Below are 25777 nucleotides of genomic sequence, written 5' to 3'. Positions count from 1 at the left end.
TAAAATGACTAATAATCGAACAACAAAATTTTTTACTATAATTATTTGTTTTATTTATTGTTATTATTTTAAGCTAAATAACAATACAATAAAAAAATAATACAATATAGTCTTCAGTATGTTAAGGTGGTTTACAATATAGGCTAGCTTTAATGTAACCCTCCTTAACATACTGAAAACTAGCTTTAATGTTACCCACCTTAACATACTAAAGACTAGCTTTAATGTAACCCACCTTAACATACTAAAGTCAAGTTTTAATGTAACCCACCTTAAAATACAAGAGACTAGCTTCAATGTAACCCACCTTAACATACTAAAGGCTAGCTTCAATGTAACCCACCTTAACATACTGAAGATTAGCTTTATTTCCAGCTTTCTAGTTATCTAAGTAGCAACATTTGAAATATTTAAGTTCATTTAAATTTATTAAATTAAAAATATTTTCAAAACCTTTTTGTTAGCAACAGAGACATGTACACAAGTATAAGAGCTAATAATAACAGTTATGACCTTACAAGATCATTAATCAGGAAATGTATAATATTTTTAATAAAACATGTAATAGCAACTCGAAATACTGATTTTTTATTTTTACTGTCTCCCCAAGGCCAAAGGATCTGCATCACTACAGTTAAGTTTTTTTTTTGTACTAATTATGCAAACACTGAGAAACAAATTGAACATGGTACCACTAGGGGCATGGTTGGGAATCAACTTGGATCAATTGCTTATTTGCTGATAGTTTAACTGTGATTTTAGTATTTTAACATAGTTGTACTATAATATACAATATAATACAGTACAATATAAATGGCCAACTTTAAATCCTGACATAAAAACCCATACCATGAGGAAGCTTTCTCCATGATTAATTGTGGGAGCTACACACTGATAAAACAAATATAAATGATAATCTAAGAAGGCATAAAGTAGGGGAGTCAGTGAGAGGGTATATAGGGTCATTATAAGAATGTCAACAATATTGGGACAGTTGTTTGTAGTAAATAACTGAGTTTTGTTGAAGATAAAATTTTCAAGCCACTGCAAGCCCCAAGCTGTTTTAGAAGAGAGATCAGATTTAAGAACTGCTGCCTGTTCTAAGCAATCAAAAAGAGAAGACTTTTTATCATGACAGGGGAATAAATTAAGTTGTCGGCAAACAGAGCCACTTTAGATTTTAGATTGTCAGGAAAATTATTAATGTAAATAAGAAACAATATAGGACCACTGATTAAACCTTAAAGTACCCCAGAAGTTACGGGAAATAAAAAAGAGTGTTAGCTTTCAAAAATGACTTTAATGCTGTGCATAAAAAGTAATGTTTTAACAACCTCAAAAACTTTCCGGGATAAAATATTTGAAGTGTCAAGGAAGACCAGCTTTATCGAAAGCTTTTGATATCTCAAGAGCAATAGCTTTTGCCTTGTTGCCTTCATTTAATGCAAAATAAAACCTTTTTGTTACAGCAGTTAGTAATTCATTCATAGAAAGAGGAGATCAAAACCTGTATTGATTGTCAAAGAGAAAGTTATTAGACTAAAGATAAGATTATAAAATTTTTTTGGTTAAAAACTTGATGTACTTGCTACTATTAGAAACAAAACTGGTTGCACAATACTTAGAGGGGTCAGTGTATTTTTAAGAGTTTTTGAAAATTGGAAATACAGGTGTTATTTTCTATCAGATAGGAAAGTAAGATATAGTCAAGCACTTATATAGTTTTGAGAATTCTTTCTGGAGAGAAGAAATTAGAAAACACTTTTGTAAGGCTATTACTATACCATAGGAAGATTTTAATTGAGATATGACTTTAACAACAGAAACCAGAATGATTTGGATATCTAACAATGCATTAACCTGTTTAATTGGAATGGTAAAAATATTAAGACTATTAGATTCATTAGGATATTAGTTCTTTGCAAATAGTTTTACTAGCTTTATCTTTCGGAGAGGTAAAAAGTTCAGACCTATGAATTAGAGATGGGATGTTTAACTACCTTTGTTAATGACAAAATTGAAGATTTTTCAAAGGTCTTTAGAGCCTAACTGCTTAGATAGGATATGAGATTTGTTAAAAATGAGAATAATAGAGTTTATTATCAGACAGCACCTTTTAACACCGATTATAATAAAAAGATGTTTGTTCTTAACAGTGTTTTTTTTTTTAATGGAAAACTTACAAAAAATGGTTATGATAAGATATAGCTGCTGCATAAAAAGGTGAAAGCTATGGAGTAGTATGGGCCTTTATTTGAAACCAACAAGAAGGAACCAAACTTTTAACACCTACCTTGAATCAGGAGATTATGTAAGAGGCACATTTATCAGCTATAAGTCAAAAGACATCAGCCCAAGGACTGTAAAAAGTAAATCATGTTAGCTTTAGTATAGTTGTAAGTAGTAGAATGATAAGGTGAGTCTGAAAAAGGAGTACAAGATAAAAAATATAGATCATTGTATGGTCAGAGCCAGCTAAAGGAAAACAAGGAAAAAATGAACACAAGTTAGGGTTAGAGATAAGATGCAAATTAAGTAGTGAAGTTGAGTAATTGTGTTGTCTAAAAATAAAGTCAACTATCTGAGTATGAGATTAATGTCAACAACAATAAGTAGTGCATTTGTGAGAAGCAGACAAATGATAAAGAACAAAAAGAAAAGGAATTGAGTGAAGAGGTGGTTAGAGGAAGCATATATAAATAATATAAAAATTTAAACATGATTTAAATAGACAAATAGGTGAATTGATGCATAATTATATGTCTAAGCTAAGCATATGACAATTATAGTCTTTGTGAACCAATGGATAATAGCCATCAATTCTGAAATCTAAAGAAGAAACTGCTAAATTCTTAGTCTATTAGTTAAATTTGTTTGTTCTCACAAAGAGCATGTAAGTCTGGTGAGTTTTACAAGAGGTAAGGTTCAACTGATAGTTACTTCAAAGACCACGAATACTTGTAAAAGATATATTGAAACAGTTAGTTGGTGGTGATGGTTTTTTATGAATTTTTTTTGGGGTATTTGGATTATGATTTAAGTTAAAAAGGGCTTGACTCAATCATTGATAGGGCATGGTACCCAACCAATGAGCTATGCAGTTGTCTCGGTCCTGTTAATTTATATCTTAACATATCAAGATATCTTATTTATATCTTATATAAATTATATATCTAAGATATATAATTTATATCTTAACATATCAATCTTGCCTTACTGCTTCCATCTAATCTATGATAGAACCTTTCTGTTGAAACATCTTTTACTAGTTGCGTTTTTACTCATCTTTATATTATCTTTATTAAACTTTTTTTGCTTTTCTCTTATCCATTTCTAACTTATTATTTTTAGCAGATTCTTTTTTTTTTTTTTTTTAACACATTTAACTTTGGTTATTCTGTCAGTATTGATGTGATTTAATTAAAATTTCTTTTAATTAAAACTCTTTTTCTTGGCTTGGTGAGAGCACTCTAAAGAATTATTAAATGTTCCAACCACAGATACCATTTTCCAGCAGACAAAAAAAAAAGGCTAAGAAAAGAAAAATTTTTTTCAATTTAATTCATTTAATTCATTAACAATTTAATTTATTTAAGTCATTACCATTTGTTAAATAGATTAAAGAGTATTGAATAGAGTTCTTCCACTTTTTATTTTTATTTTTTTTAAACATTTTTGCTTTCAATAAGGCTGCAAGCAACCACTAATTAGAGTTGGAAGTTACTGGAAGAGAAAAGATGAAGATAGTAGAGCAAGATAACGATTGACAGACAACTTAAAGGATTGCAAATTATATGAATCAGGAACACAAGATGAAGGAAGCGAATTCCATAGAACTGATGTTTGAGGAAAAAAAACTAGACAAATAAGAGTTTTTGGAGCACTTAGGAACAGTCACGAGACTTAATTGAATGATGAGTAACACGAGAATGAATTTTAGTAGATGGCACAAGAGATGCTAGCTCTTTAGAGCAGTTCCCTTTATAGTGTTTGTAAAAAAGAGAAAGAGAAGCAACATTACGACAATGTGATAATGGTTGGAGGTTGGCTGCAAGAGCAGGTCCAACTATGTTTACAATGCATTTTTGCACCTTGTCTAAAAGAGAAAGAGCATCATTAGAAGATCTACCCCAGATATGGCAACATTATTCCATACAAGGTCGGATTTGAGATTTATAGAGAGTAGAATCCAAAGTAAGAAAGTGTTGAGCTCAATAAAGAGATGCAACCTTAGCAGATACTAATTTTGCAGCAGATTTGATATATGGTTTCCAAGAAAGATTAGAAGTACGAGTTAATTCTAGAAGATGAAGGGTAGATGACTCATTAAGTACATTTCCATTCATAAATATAGGAAGATCTAAATTATTGCGATAATGATTGGCTGAAAAAAACTGAGTTTTATCTGAATTAAAGTTCATCAGCCACTGTGAGCCCCATGCTGTAGCAGAAGTGATATCCTTTTCAAGCTCAAATGCCCCTTCCAAGAAATCAAAGAGGATTAGCTTCTCATTGAGACAAGAATAAATTGTAGTAACATCAAACAATATCACCTTAGATGTGAGAATATCTAGAAGGTCATTAATGTAAATTAAAAAGAGTAATGGGCCAAGGATAGAACCTTGAGGAACCCCTGAAGTTACAGAATATGAAGAAGAGTGCTGTTCATCGAGGACAACTTTTATACTACGATTGGAAAGGAAGGATTCAATAATCTTAAAGATGTTACCAGATACACCGAAGGAAGAAAGCTTATGGAGAAGATTAACATGCCAAACTTTATCAAAAGCTTAAGATATGTCAAGAGTGATGACTTTAACCTCTCTACCTTTATCTAATGCATGATGAAAGCTATCGGTTATTACTGTTAGCAAATCAGCTGTACAACAAGATCGAAATCTATATTGATGATCAGAAAGTAAGTTATTAGATTCAAGATGAGAGATTAATTGTTTGTTAATTAAAGATTTAAAAACCTTGCTTATGATAGGAAAAAGACTAATGGGACGGTAGTTAGACAAATCAAATCGCTCTCCAGAATTTTTGAAAATTGGAAAAACAGATGCCGCTTTCCAGCAGAGCAGAAAACAAGACTCTAATAAGCACTTGTTGAATAGTTTTGAAAGTATAGACGACAGCTTTGGAGAACACTTAAGCAAGATTATAACAGGTATGTTTTCTAGGCCACAAGCTGTAGAAGAGTCTAAGCAGGAAATCGGTAGTGGTGTAGTGGTAGAGCGCTCGCTTTATAAGCGAGAGGTTCCGAGTTCGATCCCCACCACGTCCCTGGTAGCACCGCGCTCAACTTGTTTCTCCGCGCAGCGGCCTTGTTCGTCAAGGTTCGTGTTTCGGAGTTATAGAGTTGAGAGAGGGTTATAACCACAATTAAGTAGCCTCCTTATCTGTAGTGGCCTTCTGGGCCTTGGGGAGGTGAAATAACAAAAAAAAAAATAACAAAAAAAAAAAAAAAAAAATCACTTTAGATACAGAAACTGGAGTGATACGAATGTGAAGCAATGGATCAACCTGTTTGACAGCTATATCAGGTTGAATGCAACTAGTGGAATCAAGAAATGATATTGATGGAAAGTTCTTAGAAAACAATTCAGCTTTGTCTTTAGGTGAGGTGACAAAGTCTGAACCATACAAGAGAGGCAGAATTACAGATTTGATCTTATTTTTGATACTATTAAAGATTCTCCAGAAATCAGGAGAGCCTAATTTTTGTGATGAAATACAAGATTTTATGATCTGAGAAAAGCGGGCTTTGGCATTAGACAAAACCTTTAGACAATGGTTTCAGTAGTAATAAACAGAAATTTTCTGGAGAAATGTTTTGCTGATAGATATGGAAGTAATGGTTTCAATTGGTAATTGCAGCAGCACAATGTGAGGAAAACCATGGAGAAGAGTGAGGCTTGACTTGAGAGTAGTCGAGAGGGAATAAAAGATTCCATACCAGCCTGAATCCATGAAGTTATGTAAGAAGCACATTTGTCAACAGGAAGACGAAAGATTTCTACCCAAGGACCATCATGAAGAAAATCACGAAAATGAAAGAGTCCCAGCCAGCTTTACTGTAGTTGTAAGAGGTTCGATAATAGGGGGATTCAGGTGATGAAGAAGAATGAGATATTAGTTTTAGAGAGATCAAACTGTGGTCAGAAGCACCTAAGGGTGAATGTGGAGAAACTGAGCACTGACTAGGATCAGAAACAAGACATAAGTCGAGTAGAGAAGGTAAATGATTAGGGTTGTCAGGAAAGCGAGTTGGAAAGTTGACTATTTGAGTTAGGGATTGAGAAAGGCAAAAGTTGTGGGCTTTAATGCCTGCAGAGTCACTGACACTAGAGCCAAGCCATTCAGAGTGGTGAGCATTAAAGTCACCGACAACAACTATATTAGCTGATGGATAAAGAGAGAGGGCTTGGTCAATATGATCAGAAATAACATCAAAAAGTGTGCAGTCTTGAGATGAAGGAGAGCGATATAGAACAAAGAGAAAGGCAATAGAGTGATGCGAAACAAAAGCACATAAAAGAGTAGTCTGTGACCTAGTTTCCCAACAAATGGGTGAATTCTTACAAATATAAATGCCCGGACCAAGCATGTGACTATTGGAGTCTTTATGTATTAAAAGACGATAACCATCAACACTAAGACTAATCACATGATGAGACAGCTAAACTCAAATTAGTCTGACAAAGAGCAAGTAGGTCTGGTGAACTTTGCAAGAGATAAGACTCAACAGAAGAAAAGTTACTTTGAAGACCATAGGTATTAGTGAATGATAGGTTTAGAGAACTTGGTGGTGACAATGGTTTTTTGTGTTTTATAGTTTTTGGCACTTTTTTTAATTTTAAATTTGTTAAAGAACTTGACTTAAAGCATAGATCGTACTCAGTACACTGTTTAATAGCCTTAGCAATTGCATCATTACTATTAATAAACCCTAAGCCATAACAAAGGACTCCATAAAACTGAGTTTTAGAGCTGTACCCTCATAAGGAGATAATAGAATGAGTTGCTTAGTCATAAAAACAGAGACACAAGCAAAACCACGCATTGAGTCGAGAAGTCCCTGCATTCAACATCCTAAACTGACAACAATGTATTAAAAATGTATCTGCGCCAGCCTAGTAGATGACAAAGGGGTGCTAGGCTGGTCAACAGATAGAATCTGTTTACCCCTTAAGTCCTTGCCTTAGAGGCCTTCTACAAGACAGTAGTCGGATTTATTTAGCATCTGCCCAAGATGAGTATTTTTATTGAGACACAGTCTCTAGCCATTACTCAACTGAGAGCCCCAAAGCAGGGGGTGTTTTAAGTCGGAGTTAGCATCTCCCAGCCTTTGCCTAAAAAGGCGTATTCTACAAGGCAGCAGGACATGAAGCAGATTACATGTGACCAGTAGCAGGATAATCTGACCTGACCACTTTTGCAAGATATATATTTATATGTATTTATATGTATTATATATGTATTTGGGTTTCTCCAATTTTGTGGTAGCTCTCAGAGAGGCTGATTCCATCAACAGCTGTAAAATATCAGAATATTAATAGTGCCATGTTGCTCATGGATGGTGTCCCTGTTAATGCTTTTGGTGAGCATTGTTGAGGTTACATAAAGAGCCCTAAGTTACAACTTTTGATTAATTTTACCCTGCAAAGTTACCCTCAAATTATGTTAAAACTTTTTATGGTCATAATTTTCCAAAAAGATGAGATTATTGCATGAAATTTGAAGTTTTTGTTGTAATATAAATTTAAATTTGTTGATAAACATAAATTTAGATTTGTTGATAAACATAAATTTAGATTTGTTGATAAACATAAATTAAGATTAAAATAGTAGAGAAAATACTTTATAAACTTATAATTTATATTGAAAGCATAAATTGTTTTTTAAAGTTTTTGTACCGTGCAGCTGACTCATCACTGAAATGATGAGTCAGCTATAAATAAGTTCAATAGAAAAACAAGTTCAGCTATTAGTTTACTGAGAAACACATGAACGGAAATTGTATAATGATGCATGCAATCACTGCTAACACAACAATATTTATTTTCATTTAGTAATATACTATTATCCCATAGTCTCAACTAAAGACTGCTATTGTGGCCTTGTGATGTATACTAAAAGTACTAACAGGGGTACCATTTATGTGCAACACTGCGGTGTTAGTACATTGATATTTTACAGCTGGTGATGGAATCAGTCTCTCTGAGAGCTAACAAAGTGTTCAGAAAAACTTACTATCAGCCAGCCTGAGAATCATCGAACAGAACTCATAATTTGAGTTTCAAAGCTGTTCCATTAATAGGAGATAACAGGTAGGTTGCATAGCCACTATAAAGAGGCAAAATCTATGAGTATATCAAAAAATTCAGCATTCATAATCCTAGGCAGGAAACAATGTAGCCCATGTTTACATCTATGTCAGCATAATAGATGATTAAAGGATATGCGGTTAATCAAACAGTATTGTTTTGCCTAACCCTAAAGTCTTTGTCTAGGACATTAGCTGGATGCAGTTTTCATCTGCCCAAGATGAGTGTTTTTATCCCTTGTCTTTACTCAATCAAGAGCCCCAAGGCAGGGGTATTTTTAGTCAGAGTTTATTTCCCTGACCTTTGCCTAGAAAAGCAAATCCTACAAAGCAGTTGGGGCAGGTAGTACTGAACCACATCTTACAAGTAGCAGGGCGATTGTAATGATCCTGAATCTGGCATAACCTAGAAAAGTAAATTAAATTAGTTATTAAAAACAGTAGCTCTTTTTTTTTTTTAATTTAAAGTTTTTTTAAGATATTTTAACATTTTTAAATATCAATTTGTATTATTTGTTAATTTATATTAAAAGTTCCTTAATGTAATTCATGACTTTATTTTGTTTAATTTTGATATGTTTTTAGTAAAACTTCAGTATTTATTTTTCAGTTTATTAAAATTGGTGTTTTGCTTTGCTCGAAAACGCCAAAGTATTCCAACATTTTCAGATATTGAGCATGCAGTCAAAAGAAATTTTAGTGGACTCCAGGAACTTGACACATGGAAAATATTTAAGTCTTGTCTTCCATATGATTTTTCTATGGTACTTTTAATTTTATTTCAAAATTTTCACTTTTTGCTAAATATAAGTGCTAAAAATAAGTCATATAGATAATTATATATAACAATTATACATATAAAATATTATTTAGTCAAAAGATACAGAGCCCAATGCATTGCATTTAATTGCTGATAGTTTTGCTGATAAATGTCCATGTTATGAATATCGTTTAAACTCTGAAAAGACAGATAAAGCACATTGTTCAAATTCTTGCTATCTTTTAATAATGACAGACAACTATGCTGCTTTACCAATCATTGAGCAGCAATACTTAAAACGTAATCAAAAAAGTTGTGTTATTTTTGGAAGTAGTTTTCCTAAGGACCAACATTTTACTCAGGTATATTGTATTCTTTTTTGTTTATTTCAAAGAAATATAATTGCATACTTATGGTAATGTCAATTTCTGGAGCAATCAGTTAAATGGACTTTTTTGAGTAATTTAAGTTGAAAAAATGTCAAAAATCTAGTATTCTATTGTTGATTGTGATTAGATTGTGATCTATTATTGATTGTGATTAGATTGCAATCTATTATTGATTGTTATTAGATTGTGATCTATTATTGATTGTGATCTATTAATGATTGATATTAGATTGTGATCTATTAATGATTGTTAGTAGAAGTGATCTATTATTGGTTGTGATTAGATTGCAATCTATTATTGATTGTTATTAGATTGTGATCTATTATTGATTATTATTAGATTGTGATTTATTATTGATTGCGATTAGATTACAATCTATTATTGATTGTGATTTGATTACAATCTATTATTGATTGTGATTCGATTATGATCTATTATTGATTGTGATTAGATTACAATCTATTATTGATTGTTATTAGATTGTAATCTACAGCTATTTAGGAAAGTTTAAACGATTGCAGAATTTTTATCAAGTATGTTTGGTTTTTGTTTAATAAAAGAAAACTGTAAAATTATATCGAATTAATTTTTTTTATTTATTTAAGAAAATTTGAAATGAATATGAACATATAAAAATTTTAATATTTAGTTAGAAAAAAACAATTACAAAAAATCATATAGGAAAATTAAGAAGCACAAAAGTTTAAATGAATTGCAATATTCAAACAAAAAAAGAAAAAAAAAAGCAAATTAATATTTAAAGTGACCTCCTTTGTTTTTATAGCAAAGATAAACTCATTTATGCATTGATTCAACTAATTTCATGCACATCACGCAAGGTACCTTCAGCCAGTACACATTCAAAAGTTGCTTCAAATGCTGAGTTGATTGAGTTTCATGGTATGTCAGTTGATTATTGATCCAAGACCAAATATTTTCAATTGGGTTGAGATCTGGTGATCTAGGGCACCAGGGCATCACATTGAACTTTTTTTTCAAAAAATATTCTTTGATTGAGTGAGCTGTGTGAGCTGAAGCCCTGTCTTATTGAAAGATGAATTGCTTGCTTCTGCCATGCAAGTGTCTGATTGATGGAACTAAACGCGTTTCCAATGTGTTCTTGTAGGTGTATTGATTAATTCGGCCTTCGTACAGCTCACAAAAGCCTATACCTTTGTGAGAAAAACATCCCCAGAGGCCAACCGAACCTCCACCACCTTGTCAACAGTGTTGCAAAAACCTGTCTGAATATTTCTCAAATCTTTTGACATAGATTCTTCCTTTGCGGTTTACAACTTGAAAATTAGCTTCATCTCTCCCAATAACTTTTTTTCACTGTTCTACAGACCAGTCCAGCCTTTCTTTGGACCACACTCGTTGTTTACATTTATCTGTGATTGAAAGAATAGGTTTTCTAGCAGCTATGTATGTTCCAATACCTTTGTCCAACAATGTTCGTCTCATGAGCTCTCTGCTAACTTTTGGATTATTTTTTGACTTGTTGAAGGTTTGTGCTAGCTTTTTGCAGCCGAGTCTGGGATTTTCTCTGCTCATTCTGAATATACCACTTTTGTCATGGTTGCTGAGTTTGGATGGTCTCCCAGTACGCGGCATGTCAGAGACGCCCTTGGTAAGTTCCCAGGTTTTGATGGTTTTTCGAACGTAATATTCAGAAACGTGAAGTATTTTGCCTATTAATTAGCAAATAATTGATCCTAAATAAAATCATTTAAACTTTTGTGACACCTCTTAACTTGTATCACCTACCTTTTAATGAAATTTCTGAGTAAACAGTGATGAGTTGAAACCTACTTTTTTTTATTCTATTAACAAATGACCTATTTACGAAATTTGAAAAAAAAATTATTTTGATATATATTTCTGTTAGATTTTTATTCAAGAAAAACCGAAGATTAGATCTTAAAATTCTGTAATCGTTTAAACTTATGTGAATAGCAGTATTATTGATTGTAATTAGATTGCAACCTATTATTGATTGCTATTAGATTGTGATCTGTTATTGAGTATGATTTGGTTGTGATTTGATTGTGATTGTTATTATAAAAAAATAATAATCACAATAAATTTGGAAATAAAATTGGAAGCATACTTTTTGGTGTTTACAAATAAGTTATAAAAATTAAAATGTTAGAAATTATTGTTAAACTATAATTAAAAATAAATTATTTAGTTAATAATATAATCATTTTTTTAATGTTAAAACTAGTAATTAGAGTTAAATAGATATTATAGGAAAAGGAATTTGTTTTTTACTAATTGATTATAAATAGTTCATAAATGAATAAATTAAATATTAGTTAACTGACTATTAGGGGTGCATTTAGTTGTGTAATAGTTTTTGTGTTCATTTTTTATTTACTTTTAAAGGTTTGTCGCGATATAAATAGACTTAAGATATATATGGAGAATGGTACTCAAGTTGCATTGTTAAACATGGAAAATTTATATGAAAGTCTTTATGATACATTAAACCAGGTATTGTTTAAATGTTTTTTTGTTAGTTTTTACCTAAATGTTGTTTTCTCTTATTTAAATTTATGTATGTGTGAGACATGGTTTAAAAATATGGTTAAACATTTTATTGAATTTGGATATTAATCAGCGAATCACAAAATGCATGCAATGGAATAATATGCCATATTTATTTAAAATTTTCTCCATCTGGTTTGACTGTTTTTCTATTTTAATTTTTTTAAATATTGGATACAACGTTAAAAGTTTTTTTCCTATGACTTTGTTGTAATGCATCAATTTTTACTGAAATTTTTAGGTGAGACTTTTAAAATCCAAACCTAATTTTTTCTATACCAGGTTTTTTATTCTCTTTTTATTAGTAACACTGAAAAATCTAAAAAATAGTAGTTTTATGTTTAGTATTATGTGTCATTTGGGGGAAAAAATTATGTAGAATTAGGCATTGGAACTCACAAAGTTCAATGCAGAGTGCATGATGACTTTAGGTGAGTTTATTACTAATGCTTAATTTCATTTATTTTTTGTAAATTCTATATTTTATTATGTTAATATATTATTGTTCTATATAAAATTGTGTTTGTGTCTATGAATTTTTATATGTTCTCTATATAAGTTTTCTAAACGGTAAATTTTTTTTTATATAATATATTTTAAGTTACGTTATAAAATATCCTTATATCCTCAGTGAATTAATTTACTGTAAATTTAGACTTATAGTGATTGCAGATAAAGAAAATGTGTACAACACCTTTCCAATACCTTTGATAAATAGACTAGAAAAGCATTTTTTAAACGTGTTAAATGGAATGGAACATTCTCAGATAGAGCTTTTTGAAAAGCTGAAAAAATGGGTTTTGGATTTTTCTAAGATAAACTCTTCAACGTAAAATTATATTTTTTTGTCAATTTTTTTTATTGGTCAGAAAACTCAAATCATTAAATCAAAATATTATCTTAATTATTTATAACTGTTAATATATAAATTAACATAGCTTTTGTTTATGTTTATCTACATATTTTACATTATTTTATAACAGTTACATGTAGCTATTTACAATAAAGTTATTTAAAAATCAGTTTATTTTTAATAGTGGGTACAACCGGCAGAGCAGAGCAGATTGGCTTAGCAGATCATTTATATGGTACTTATTATTAATATTCACTTATATGGTACTTATTATTATAAGAGTTCTTATGAGAGACATTTTTTTGGATTATAAAATAAGCTAAATTCTTATAAGTGATTTGCCAAATAATTCGGCAGAACAAATGATAGAATTACTGTATTGTGATCCACCAAATATGCTATGAAAAACAATGCACTTCATATTGAAACTTAATGGTAGAAAGAATCAGTATAGGTTCAAGATGTCACTTTTGATTGAAGATTGATGGTAAATAGTATAATAAATAATATAAAACTATATTCATTTTACTATTGATCTTGTCATGATCTTGATTAATCATATGTGATAGAGTGTACCTAAACTTGCGGAAATCTGAACAACTTAATTCTAACATGTGATCTGCCAAATTATTTCGCAGATCATATATTAGAAAATAACAGATCATATTTTTAATTGTAAAGTGGTTACTACCTAACGCAAAAATATTTGTGAGTTAAGTCTCTAAACTAATGATTCTTTTTAGAATTAACTTTCAATTTATAGTGCTTCTTATGCATGTGACCTGCCAAATTATCTGACAGGATTACTTATAAGAACTCAGCTGATTTTATAATCCGCACTGCCATTTGTACCATATAAATGATCTGCTCAGTCAATCTGCTCTGCTCTGTTGATTGTACCATCCCATTTTTAACATTTATAAAGGTAGTGATGTAGTGATAGAGTAGAGAGTTTTCTAATTTACTTTGTCCTTAAAAGTATTGTGTTCAACTTGTTTTTTGGTTCACCTTTTTTTATCAAGGCTCATATTTCTGTTGAAAATGTTGTATAACAATCTTTTAGAATTTTTTTTCATATTTTGAAAAGATTAGTTTAACAATAAAAAAAAATTTAAAAAGATTAAAAAAAGAAATTTTAGAAAAAGATTAAAGGCAAGAATATATATTATAAAGCAGTAAAAAATGATGACAAAAATGATATAAATTTACATAATTGAAATAAACTTACTTAATGGGAGTTAAAATTAAATAAATAAAATTTATAGTATAATAAAAAGTTTATTTATTATGCAAAATGATAAGATTTTCCATTCAGTTTTGTAGCATTATTTACTGTTTATGTCATTTTTTTGTAATGTGGAGTGCTTTATTTGCTGTATAAAAGAAGCACTCCACATTACAAAAAAATGTAATGTGGAGTGCTTCTTTTTTTTTCTTTTGTAAAGTGTTGAATATTTGTAGACAACGGGTGATTTAAGTAGCTTAGGAAGTGAATCTTTTAAGCAAGCAAATTACATTAAAACATTTTTGCAATATTTATGAAAAAAAAAAGTTTAATTTTTGTTTTAATATAGATAATTTCAAAAAATGGAAGCTTTAAGTATTGTCTTTTCTTTCTTTGCTGATAAATGCGCCTCTTACATAACCTCCTGAATCCAGATAGAAATGGAAGTTTATATCCAAATCAAGTCTCATTCTACTCCATGGTTTTTACCTATTTAATAGTGGTTGCTTGCAGCCATGTTGAAAGTAAATAAAAATAAATGAAAAATAAAAAAGTAAAAAAGTGTAGTTTAAGTTATATTTAAGTTAATATTGTTTAAATCAAATGAATTTATTTCTTATCTTATGTAAGATAAATTTTAACATTTTTTCCAACACTCAATAGTTTTTTGACTGGGATTCAACAAGAGTCTGTCATTTGTTTTTTAATATAATTAATTTATACTATTGTTTCCATGTTTATAAACAATTAAGAATATCTGTTATATTAAAATAAAAACAATATATAAAACTTTTTTCAATCAAATACAAATTATATATAAAAGAAGCATTTAAAAGCATTTAAAATTCCACATTTTAAAGGAATTACCCTAACTAAAGAAACAAATAATCTGAAATAAAAATATTGCAACTTAAATTAAACTAAGGCATGATATAATTTTTATACAGAAGATAGAGAAAGCATTTAAAATAAATAAAATGACAACCAACCAAATAAAATGATGAGCAAGAATTAATTAAATTTAAACAAAGTTTAAGGTTTAATGTTTTTTGTTAAAAAAAAGAAAGTCATTAAAAGTTTAATATTGGAGCTGAGGATAAAATTCTAAAGAAATCTTTTTAAAGTAAACTCAGTGCTTCAAAAGTTTAAGTTAATTTAAAATAGGAAATAATTATGGAAGAAAATTATATTGATACATCAAGTGATTTAGGTTATTTATAGTAGTAGTGTTTCTCTTGCATCAATCAGGGGTATATCTTCTGCAGTTCTTAAGAAGGTTGAAGCTTCTGTAAATCATAACTTCTATTTTTCATATAGCATATTTTGTTAGTTCTGTTAATTATAACTTCTATTTTACATATAGGTGGTAAAATAAATAAGTTATATTGCAGCATTTTATCAGCCTCATAGCATATGGAAAAAAAAATTATTGATAAGTAAACAAGCCATAGATTGTATTAAAGCTGCTTTTAAAGCCTTGAAATATCTGCCTATTATTCAGTTTAATTCTAAAACATTTGAATTTAAAAAAAGATAACAATTCAAATATGACAAAATAGCAGTTCTTTTAAATATTGAGTACCTTCTTTTGCAAGGATCATGCATTCAAATATTGAGATCATGCTTTTAAATATTGAGTACCTTCTTTTGCAAGGATCATCCCACCATGCGTTTTGCATGGTGGGATTAGGGATTACAATAATGGTGGGATTAGGGATGCAATAATGATTTTATGATTACTGATAAAATCAATAAAAATTATTATGAAAAACCTTGAAACTATGATTGTTAATCCAATAAGAATCTGAACTTATGGATAGAAAGTCACTATAAAATTATTTTATACAAGTAGAAAATAGAAGTACAGGTCAATGCAGGAAATGTTCAAAAAGCAGTTCAAATTCCAAATAAATACAGCATTAAGTCAATCTTTGGAGGAGAAATAAAGCAGATGAATCAAATAAAACTAATTATACAACACTGAACAAATCACTTAATTTGAATAATTCATCAACGATTACAAAATACCTCATAAACTCTGTTGATTATTTGTTTTGCGCTGTTAATAGCCAAAGATAATTTATTATTTGTTAAGTTTTGTACATCTTATGACTAGAGAATACTAATAAGTTGGTTGAGCAAAGGATAGAGATGGTGTCTCGATATAAATACTCATCTTGGGCAGATGTTAAATGCATCCGGCTACTGTCTTGTAGAAGGCCTCCTCGGCAAAGACTTATAGATAAACAGGCTCTATGTGTTGTCCAGCCTGGCACCCCTTCTTTGTCTATTCAAAAGGAGCAGATTTATTTATATTGCATTGGTTCCAGTTTAGGATGTCGAATGCACTCGATGTACAGGTTTTGTTTGTGTCTCTGTTTTTATGACTAGGCAACTCATTATCTCCTAATGAGGAAATAATGAGTTGCTTAGTCATAAAAACTATTACCTCCTAATGAGGGTACAGCTCTAAAACTCAGTTTTATAGTTCTAAGGCCAGCTGGTAGTCTGGTTTGCGAAACTCTGTGGTAGCTCTCAGAAAGGCTGATTCCATCAACAACTGTAAAATATCAGATTACTAACAGTGCCATGTTGTACATGAATGGTGTCCCTGTTCTTTCTTTTGATGTGCATTGTTGAGGCCGCAATAAAGCCCCTTGTTAAGGCTTAGGGTTTACTAATAGTAATGACGCAATTGCTAGGACTATTAAATAGTGTACTGAGTACTATCTATGCTTTGATTCAAGTTTTTTAATAAATTTAAAAATGAATAAAGTCCCAAAAACTATAAAAAACCAAAAAACCATTGTCATCACCAAGTTCTCTCAACTTCATCATTCACTAATATTTATGTTCTTCAAAGTAACTTTTCTTCTGTTGAGTCTTATCTCTTGCAAAGTTCACCAGATCTACTTGATCTTTGTGAGACTAATTTAAGTTCGGCTGTCTCATCTTGTGATCTTAGTGTTGATGGTTATCCTCATTTAATTCATAAAGACTCCAATAGTGACATTCTTGGTCTGGGCATTTACATTCGTAAGAAGTCACCCATTTGTCGTGAAACTAGGTTTGAATCAACTGACTATTCTTTTATATGCTTTCGTTTAGCACCATTCCACTCTATCGCCTTTCTCTTTGTTCTATATTGCTCTCCTTTATCTCCGGACTGCATTCTTTTCGATGTTATTTCTGATCAAATTGACTAAGCCCTCTCTCTTTATCCATCAGCCAATATCATTGTTGTTGGCTTTAATGCTCATCACACTGAATAGCTTGGTTCTAGTGTCAGTGACTCTACAGGTGTTAAGGCCCACAACTTTTGCCTTTCTCAATCTCTAACTCAAATAGTCAACCTTCCTACTTGCTTTCCAGACAACCCATTCATATATCTTCTCTACTTGACTTATGTCTTGTTTCTGATCCTAGACTGTGCTCACTTTCTCCACATTCACCCTAAGGTGCTTCTGATCACAATTTGATCTCTCTAAAACTATTATCTCATCCTTCTTAATCATCTGAATTCCACTAACATCATACCTCTTACAACTACCTTAAAGCTGACAAATACTCTTTTGGTGATTTTCTTTGTGATGGTCCTTGGGTAAAAATCTTTTGTCTTCCTGCTGACAAATGTGCTTCTTACATAACTTCATGGATCCAGGCTGGTATGTAATCTTTTATTCCCTCTTGACAATTCTGAAACCTCACTCTTCTCCATGGATTTCTTCACTGCTGAAATTTCCAATCGAAACCATTACTTCCATATCTATTGGCAAAACCATTCTCCAGAAAACAGACGTCTGTTTACTATTGCTTAAGACCAATGTAAAAAAGTTTTGTCTAATGCCAAAACCCACTATTCTCAGGTCACAAAATCTCATATTTCATCTCAAAATTTAGTCTCTCGTGGGTTCTGGAGAATCTTTAACAGGATCAATAGTGTAAGCAAATCTGTTATTTCACCTCTCTTGTATGGTTCAGATTTTGTCACCTCACCTAAAGACAAAATTGAATTGTTTGCTAAGAACTTTTCATCAATATCATCTCTTGACTCCACTAGTTGTGTTCTACCTGGTAGACCTGACAAACAGGTTGATCCATTACTTGACATTCTTATCACTCCAGCTTCTGTATCTAAAGTGATTTTTCCTGCTAAGACTCTTCTACAGATAGTGGTTCGTTTAACCTGTTATAGTCTTGCAAAACTGTTCTCCGGAGCTGTCATCTATACTTTCAAAACTATTTAACAAGTGCTTATCAGAGTCTTGTTTTACACTCTGATGGAAAGCAGCATCTGTTATTCCTATTTTCAAAAATTCTGGATTTGGATTCAGAAATTCTGGAGCAAGATAGGTTTTTGAGTCTTTAATTAACAAAAACTCAATCTCTCATCGTGAATCTAATTACTTACTTGCTGATCATCAATATGAATTTCAATCTTCTCGTTCTACAGCTGATTTGCTAGTAGTAATAACCAATAGGTTTTATAGTGCATTAGATAAAGGTGGAGAGGTTAAGGCTATTGCTCTTGATATTACAAAAGCTTTTGATAAAGTTAGGCATGCTGGTCTTCTCCATAAGCTTTCTTCTTACGGTGTATCTGGTAACATCTTTAAGATTATTGAATCCTTTCTTTCCCATCATAGTATAAAAGTTATCCTAGATGGGCAGCACTTTTCTTCATATCCTGTAACTTCAGGGGTTCCTCAAGGTTCTATCCTTGGCCAAACTCTTTTTAATTTACATTAAGGATCTTCCAGATATCCTTACATCAAAGGTGGCGTTGCTTGCTGATGGTAATACCCTTTATTCTTGTCTAGATAAGAATAAAACATTCTTTAATTGCTTGGAGGGGGCATTCAAGCTTGAAAAGGATCTCACTTCTGCTATGGCATCGCGCTCACTGTTGCTGGTGAACTTTAATTCAGATAAAATCATCTACTAAAATTCATGTCCCAGTTTCACTTTTACATCATGAAAATGCTTATCAGTTCCATCTTTAAGATGCTTTCTGATAGCCATTCTACAGCTGATTTGTTAGCAGTAATAACCAATAGGTTTTAACATGCATTTGATAGAGATGGAGAGGTTAAGGCTATCGCTCTTGAAATTTCTAAAGCTTTTGATAAAGTTTGGCATGCTGGTCAATAAGCTTTTTTCTTACTGTGTATCAGAATTCAATAATCTTAAAGATGATACCTTTAAGATTATTGAATTCTTCCTTTCCAATCATAGTATAAAATTTACTGTTGCATTTCACCAAACATATATAAGATATCAGTTATTTGATTTCACTTGTCCCAGATTCACTTTTACATCATGAAAATGCTCATCAGTTTCATCTTTAAGATGCTTTCTAATAGCCATTCTGCAAGGCTTGTTTGGTAAAATAATTAAAACAACATTTTTAAATCCAATTCTTGATTTTAAGGTTGGAAGCCACTCTTGTAGTTTAAGATTTTTTTAATTTAAGGTTCGAATGTTAATACTGATGCACAAGTTCTTAATTTCTATGCAAAAAATGATTTAGTATCAATTAAATCAAGATTAGCAGATTAGTATTATAAAGATCTTGATTTTAAATACTGCTTCTTCTCCATGAAATGCTTTCATTAGTTTTTATTAATTGACATTAGCATTACTCAAAATACCATATATATTTTTCTTTGCGTGCTTTATTTTTGCTCCAAGTGCTCCTCAAACATAAATATTATTTAGTTCTTTGCATATTTTTCCCTCGCACTGCAATAAAATAACTACCAAAGTCGACAGCTGTTATAGAAAACCTACATGAAGACATTTTTAACCTATTCTTTGGCAATAAATGGTGCTAATGGCACTATTTATTTTATAATAAATGGTGTCAATTTTTATAAATAAATGGTGCCAAATTCACTAATTTATTTATAAATAAATAGTGCCAATGGCACTATTTATTTTATAAATAAATGGTGCCAATGGCACTATTTATTTTATAAATAAATGGTGCCAATGGCACTATTTATTTTATAAATAAATGGTGCCAATGGCACTATTTATTTTATAAATAAATGGTGCCAATGGCACTATTTATTTTATAAATAAATGGTGCCAATGGCACTATTTATTTTATAAATAAATGGTGCCAATGGCACTATTTATTTTATAAATAAATGGTGCCAATGGCACTATTTATTTTATAAATAAATGGTGCCAATGGCACTATTTATTTTATAAATAAATGGTGCCAATGGCACTATTTATTTTATAAATAAATGGTGCCAATGGCACTATTTATTTTATAAATAAATGGTGCCAATGGCACTATTTATTTTATAAATAAATGGTGCCAATGGCACTATTTATTTTATAAATAAATGGTGCCAATGGCACTATTTATTTTATAAATAAATGGTGCCAATGGCACTATTTATTTTATAAATAAATGGTGCCAATGGCACTATTTATTTTATAAATAAATGGTGCCAATGGCACTATTTATTTTATAAATAAATGGTGCCAATGGCACTATTTATTTTATAAATAAATGGTGCCAATGGCACTATTTATTTTATAAATAAATGGTGCCAATGGCACTATTTATTTTATAAATAAATGGTGCCAATGGCACTATTTATTTTATAAATAAATGGTGCCAATGGCACTATTTATTTTATAAATAAATGGTGCCAATGGCACTATTTATTTTATAAATAAATGGTGCCAATGGCACTATTTATTTTATAAATAAATGGTGCCAATGGCACTATTTATTTTATAAATAAATGGTGCCAATGGCACTATTTATTTTATAAATAAATGGTGCCAATAGCACTATTTATTTTATAAATAAATGGTGCCAATAGCACTATTTATTTTATAAATAAATGGTGCCAATGTCACTATTTATTTTATAAATAAATGGTACCAATGGCACTATTTATTTTATAAATAAATGGTGCCAATGGCACTATTTATTTTATAAATAAATGGTGCCAATGGCACTATTTATTTTATAAATAAATAGTGCCAATGGCATCATTTATTTATAAAATAAATAGTGCTGTTAAAAAGTTTTTCAATTTCAATCCAAAAATCTTAAAATAGGTTTTAAATAAAGCAACTTACTTATTCTTGGTAAAGATTTTGTAGCTAACAATGTCATACACTCTTCTTTGGTACTCTTTCTTTGTGCAAACTTTATTATTTCATTCACTGCATCAAGAATATTAGTCATATTTCTTTGGTCATATTCTTGCTGGCTTGCATTTGTTTCTTTATGAATTTCTCTAATTCTGTTAGTCACAAATGGTTTGAATCTTCTACTCTGATTATGTACACTCAATAAGATCATGTTCATGCTGTTTATTATATTAAGCGTTTGTTACTTTTGTCTCTTTTGGGTTTAGATCTTTTAGGATCCAATTTGTTACTGCTGTCACAATTTAACAAATATATACATATACACAAGATGTCAGACATTTAACATATTTTCAAGACAGATATACAAGATTTCAGACATTTAACAAGAATACTTATTCACTTCTTTGAAGTTTTTTAAGGCACTGCAACTTTTTTATTGTAAATAGCACTGTATTTAAAATATTTTTAAATAAAATATATTTTTAGGTGTTGCTACAGACCCTCAAACATTAAAAAATTCTTTCAAAAAGGTTTTCGAAAAGTATAATATTTTAAACTCATGGAACAATTTAGCTGTTAGTTCCTTTTGCTTAGGATCCAACAGTTTGTCCACATTTGCTGTAAAAGCACCTTCATTGTCATAATAAAAACATAATAAAACAGCAAAAAAAGTCTAATTTTGGCTTAATTACCATTTTTATTTGAAATATATATATATATATATATATATATATATATATATATATATATATATATATATATATATATATATATATATATATATATATATATATATATATATATATATATATATATATATATATATAGATAGATAGATATAGATATATATAGATATATAGATATATAATAGGGTGATTCAGATTGTAATAGAAAAAAAAAAGTTCACAAAAAGCATTCTCCTCAAGGTTGCCTGTGTTCCTTTATCACCTAGGATCATGTGTACCAAAAATTAGACTAAAAGAAGCAATTTAGGGGTTGCCATGTTTTATAAGATGAATTAACCATTGGTAAAATTTTGTGATTCTCTCAAATTTTGCAAATTTGTTTTTTTATTTAAGATATATATATATACAATTTTTTTATTTTAGATATATATATAACAATATATTTTGAATAGAAATTAATATGGCAACCACTAGATCTTCTGCTGTGGTGTGGCTTGTTGGTAAACATACACAAACTCTGTCAACTGCCAGACTTCCTTCAAGAGGGGATGTTCTTCGGAGGTTGCACTCCCATCATGTAGAAGAGAAACAAGAAGTGAAAAAAAGTATTCGGGCAACAATTGAACCAGTTCTTTTTATATGGGAGAGAGGAAGATTTCCAACTCAAAGAATTGACAATGCAGAAAGAAAGTTAAAAAAACTTTATGATGAATATCTGTTGCTGAAAAAACACCAACGATCAAAATTGGACAGCTGTCAAATGAAAGAAGGATTTTTCCATGCTGACCTGGAAGAACTTTTTGATATATCAACCAAAAATGCATCAGAAGTTATGAAAAACGATGAAGATAAAGCATTTTTACATCAGCAGCAAGAAGATCCATTAGGTTGTAGCATGGCAGGAATTGATCGGAATTTAGCAGCTAGGGAGGCATGGAAACGAGTCCGAGAAACTAAAATGGAATTAAGGCATCAAAGCAGTAAAGCAAAACTGATGGAAAAAATAGAACTCATTTCTTCTTCATTAGCAGAATCTTGACCATAATCTTATATGGATAGCATGCAGACACCATGTCTTTGAAGTCATTTCCACCATTTTCATGACTGCATTTGGAAGCAGTGGAGGACCCTTAAGTTGGAATTTTTAACCGTTTCCTAAAGCAATGGCCAGCAATCAACAAGGAGGTGTTCACTCTAGGGAATGAAGAATTGTATAACTGTGATTTTTTTCTCAAACTCTGCAAAGAAATGGTAGTGTATTATGGTGAAGCAATTAAAGGTCAACAACCCAGGGATGATTACTTAAAACTCTTGAATTTGTGCCTTATTTTTCTTGGAGGATCAACTGCAACATCGGAGTTGAATGTAAAGTTTCGGGCACCAGGTGCAACACACAATGCACATTGGATGGCAAAAGCTATATATTGTATGAAGATATATTTGTTTCAGGATCAATTTGTTATTACTGCAAAGGGTGAGAAAGGAATAACAGACATAAGTCTTTTTGTGGCATTTATATACGGACAGTTTTGGAATGAAGCTCCATTAACTGAACGAGCACCATTTAATGATGCGAAGCTTCTTCAACGGATTCAAATCTTACAATTGTAATTAATGCAGCAAAAGCTTTTCATTGCCATCTGTGATATTTTTCTGAACATCTAATAGGATTGGCTTTCTTTGATTCCCGTGCCAACAATAACACCAAGAGAGACATGGCAAACAACCTGAAACAACAGCCAACACAGAAAATTCTCTAAAGACTTGATGCTGCCACATTCAATTGTCACAGTGCATTGTCTTCCTTCGTTACACAACGCACCGCATAACTTTTCGATCTAATTTTGAAGAATGGCAAAGAAAAAGCTGAATCATTTTTAATGAAAGAATCTTCAGAGTGGGGAATGGATTCAACATATCTTGAAATGAAGCACAAGGTTGGTCAAATGAAGGTCGTCAACGGTTGTGCGGAATGAGGCATAGCACTTCAACATAATATCCTTCAACAAAAGTGTTACGAAAGATGAAAACCAAAAGCAGATTCTTCTTCAATTGGTTAATCTTCACCGAAAGAAATTTCCAGTTGCATCTAAGTCTACCCTGATGAAGATGACTTGTGAATGATGAAAATGATTGATCTATCATTGCCTAGTTTAATTTCGTAGTAGTACAGTACTATATTATTGTTTGTTTAACATTAAACATCCACAATCCACCACATAATAAGTAATTGATAATAAATAATTGAAAAAATAATTTTTTTCTTTTTACTTTTTTAACCTCATTCCAAAATGTGACAAAACATGGCAACCCCTAAATATCATCCGATTTGATTCAAATTTTGGAAAATAATTACTATTGTCATATAGAACAAAGGCAAGCTTGAGGGCAGCTAAAGTTTTGAACCTAAAAATTTTGCATCACCCTAATATATATATATATATATATATATATATATATATATATATATATATATATATATATATATATATATATATATATATATATATATATATATATATATATATATATATATATATATACAGTACTGGAAAAATTATTATGGACTTTTCAGTTTTTAAATAATAATCAAGTTACTTCAAAAACAATAATAACAAAAAAATAAAATTACAGATTATATATTCCAGGTATATCAAAGTTTTTAATACTTGGTTTGCCCACTTTTGGCAGCTTTTAATGCTTTCACTCTCTAGGGCATGCCTATGATTAAATCATGACATAATTTGGTGATTGTTTGGCTGTAGAACCAGACATGGATTAACCTCTCTATAAGCTGTGCTTTTGTAATTATTGGAACTTTGTGTATTTTGTCCTTCAAAATGTCCCATAAATTCTCAATTGGGTTCATATCTGGTGAATTCCCAGGCCATTTGAGTACAGAGAATTCATTGTCTTGGAAACATATCATTGACAACTTGCCTGTATGGCAAGGAACACAATTCTGTTGAAATGTAATGTCCTGATCAGTGAACCAGTCTCTGACTTGAGGAACCAAATGTTTTTCCTACACCTCTATATACTTTCTCTGGTTCATCATTCCTTCCACAATATGTAGACCACTTGTTCCATAGATGGATATTGTTCCACAAACCATGATCTTAGTGGGGAACTTCATTGTTTTCTTAAGTCACTCAAGCTTAAACTCCTCTGCAGGCCTTCTTCTGACTGTTGGGACTCTATCATACAACACAGCAAATGTTGACTCATCTAAAATACTACCTGAACAAAAAAAAATGCCTGATAAGTTTTAAAGAAATTATTGTACTAACATAACATTAATAGTCATGATCAATAAGTTGACATCTACTAATATTAGTCAAAAAATAAGATGAAACTGAAAAAAAATTAAGAAATCAATACAAATCATACCAAAATAAATTCAAGTTCGCATTCCTTTTTTTTACTCTCTGTGGTGTACCGTACACCACAGAGAGTAAAAAAAGTGATGCGAGCTTGAATTAACATATATCAGAATTTAAACAACTTTTCTTGTCTAGCCCTTAAATGAACCTAAAATTAAAAAAACCAAATCTAAATCGACTTTATTTGACAATAAAATAGTCCTATTACTATATATGTGTATGTCATTAAAACAAAAGAATATCATTGACTACTGAAAACTTTTTGACCATTGAAGGCTGCCTCAATTAATGGAATTTAATTACAATTCTTAAAATCCATAATAATTTTTTGAGTACTATATATATACTAGCTGATTGGATCCGTAAAAATACAGGTCTTGGTAAGTTGATTGCTCACTAACCTTTTTTCTTATTCCTAGCTTTCCGGATCCATAAAATACAGATCTTTCCTAAACCTACTATTTCTCTACTTATCTATTT

At 30.6% G+C, this 25777-nt stretch overlaps 1 protein-coding gene across 7 annotated transcripts in view; it reads left to right on the top strand.

Moving 5' to 3' along the window:
- Window positions 1-25777, top strand: part of LOC136091511 (E3 ubiquitin-protein ligase rnf213-alpha-like) — a 171381-nt gene that overhangs the window by 63173 nt on the left and 82431 nt on the right. For all 7 annotated transcript variants that reach the window (XM_065819150.1, XM_065819148.1, XM_065819147.1 and 4 more), the window contains 5 exons: window positions 8940-9093; window positions 9203-9451; window positions 11867-11974; window positions 12374-12459; window positions 12684-12857. In XM_065819150.1, the coding sequence (XP_065675222.1) occupies window positions 8940-9093; window positions 9203-9451; window positions 11867-11974; window positions 12374-12459; window positions 12684-12857 (771 nt within the window). The remainder of the gene's footprint in view (window positions 1-8939; window positions 9094-9202; window positions 9452-11866; window positions 11975-12373; window positions 12460-12683; window positions 12858-25777) is intronic.

The sequence above is a fragment of the Hydra vulgaris genome, chromosome 15, assembly GCF_038396675.1.
Source record: "Hydra vulgaris chromosome 15, alternate assembly HydraT2T_AEP".
In the NCBI taxonomy this organism is placed as follows: domain Eukaryota; kingdom Metazoa; phylum Cnidaria; class Hydrozoa; order Anthoathecata; family Hydridae; genus Hydra; species Hydra vulgaris.
Note: the sequence above shows the minus strand (reverse complement) of the source record. Positions and strands in the feature narration are given on the sequence as shown.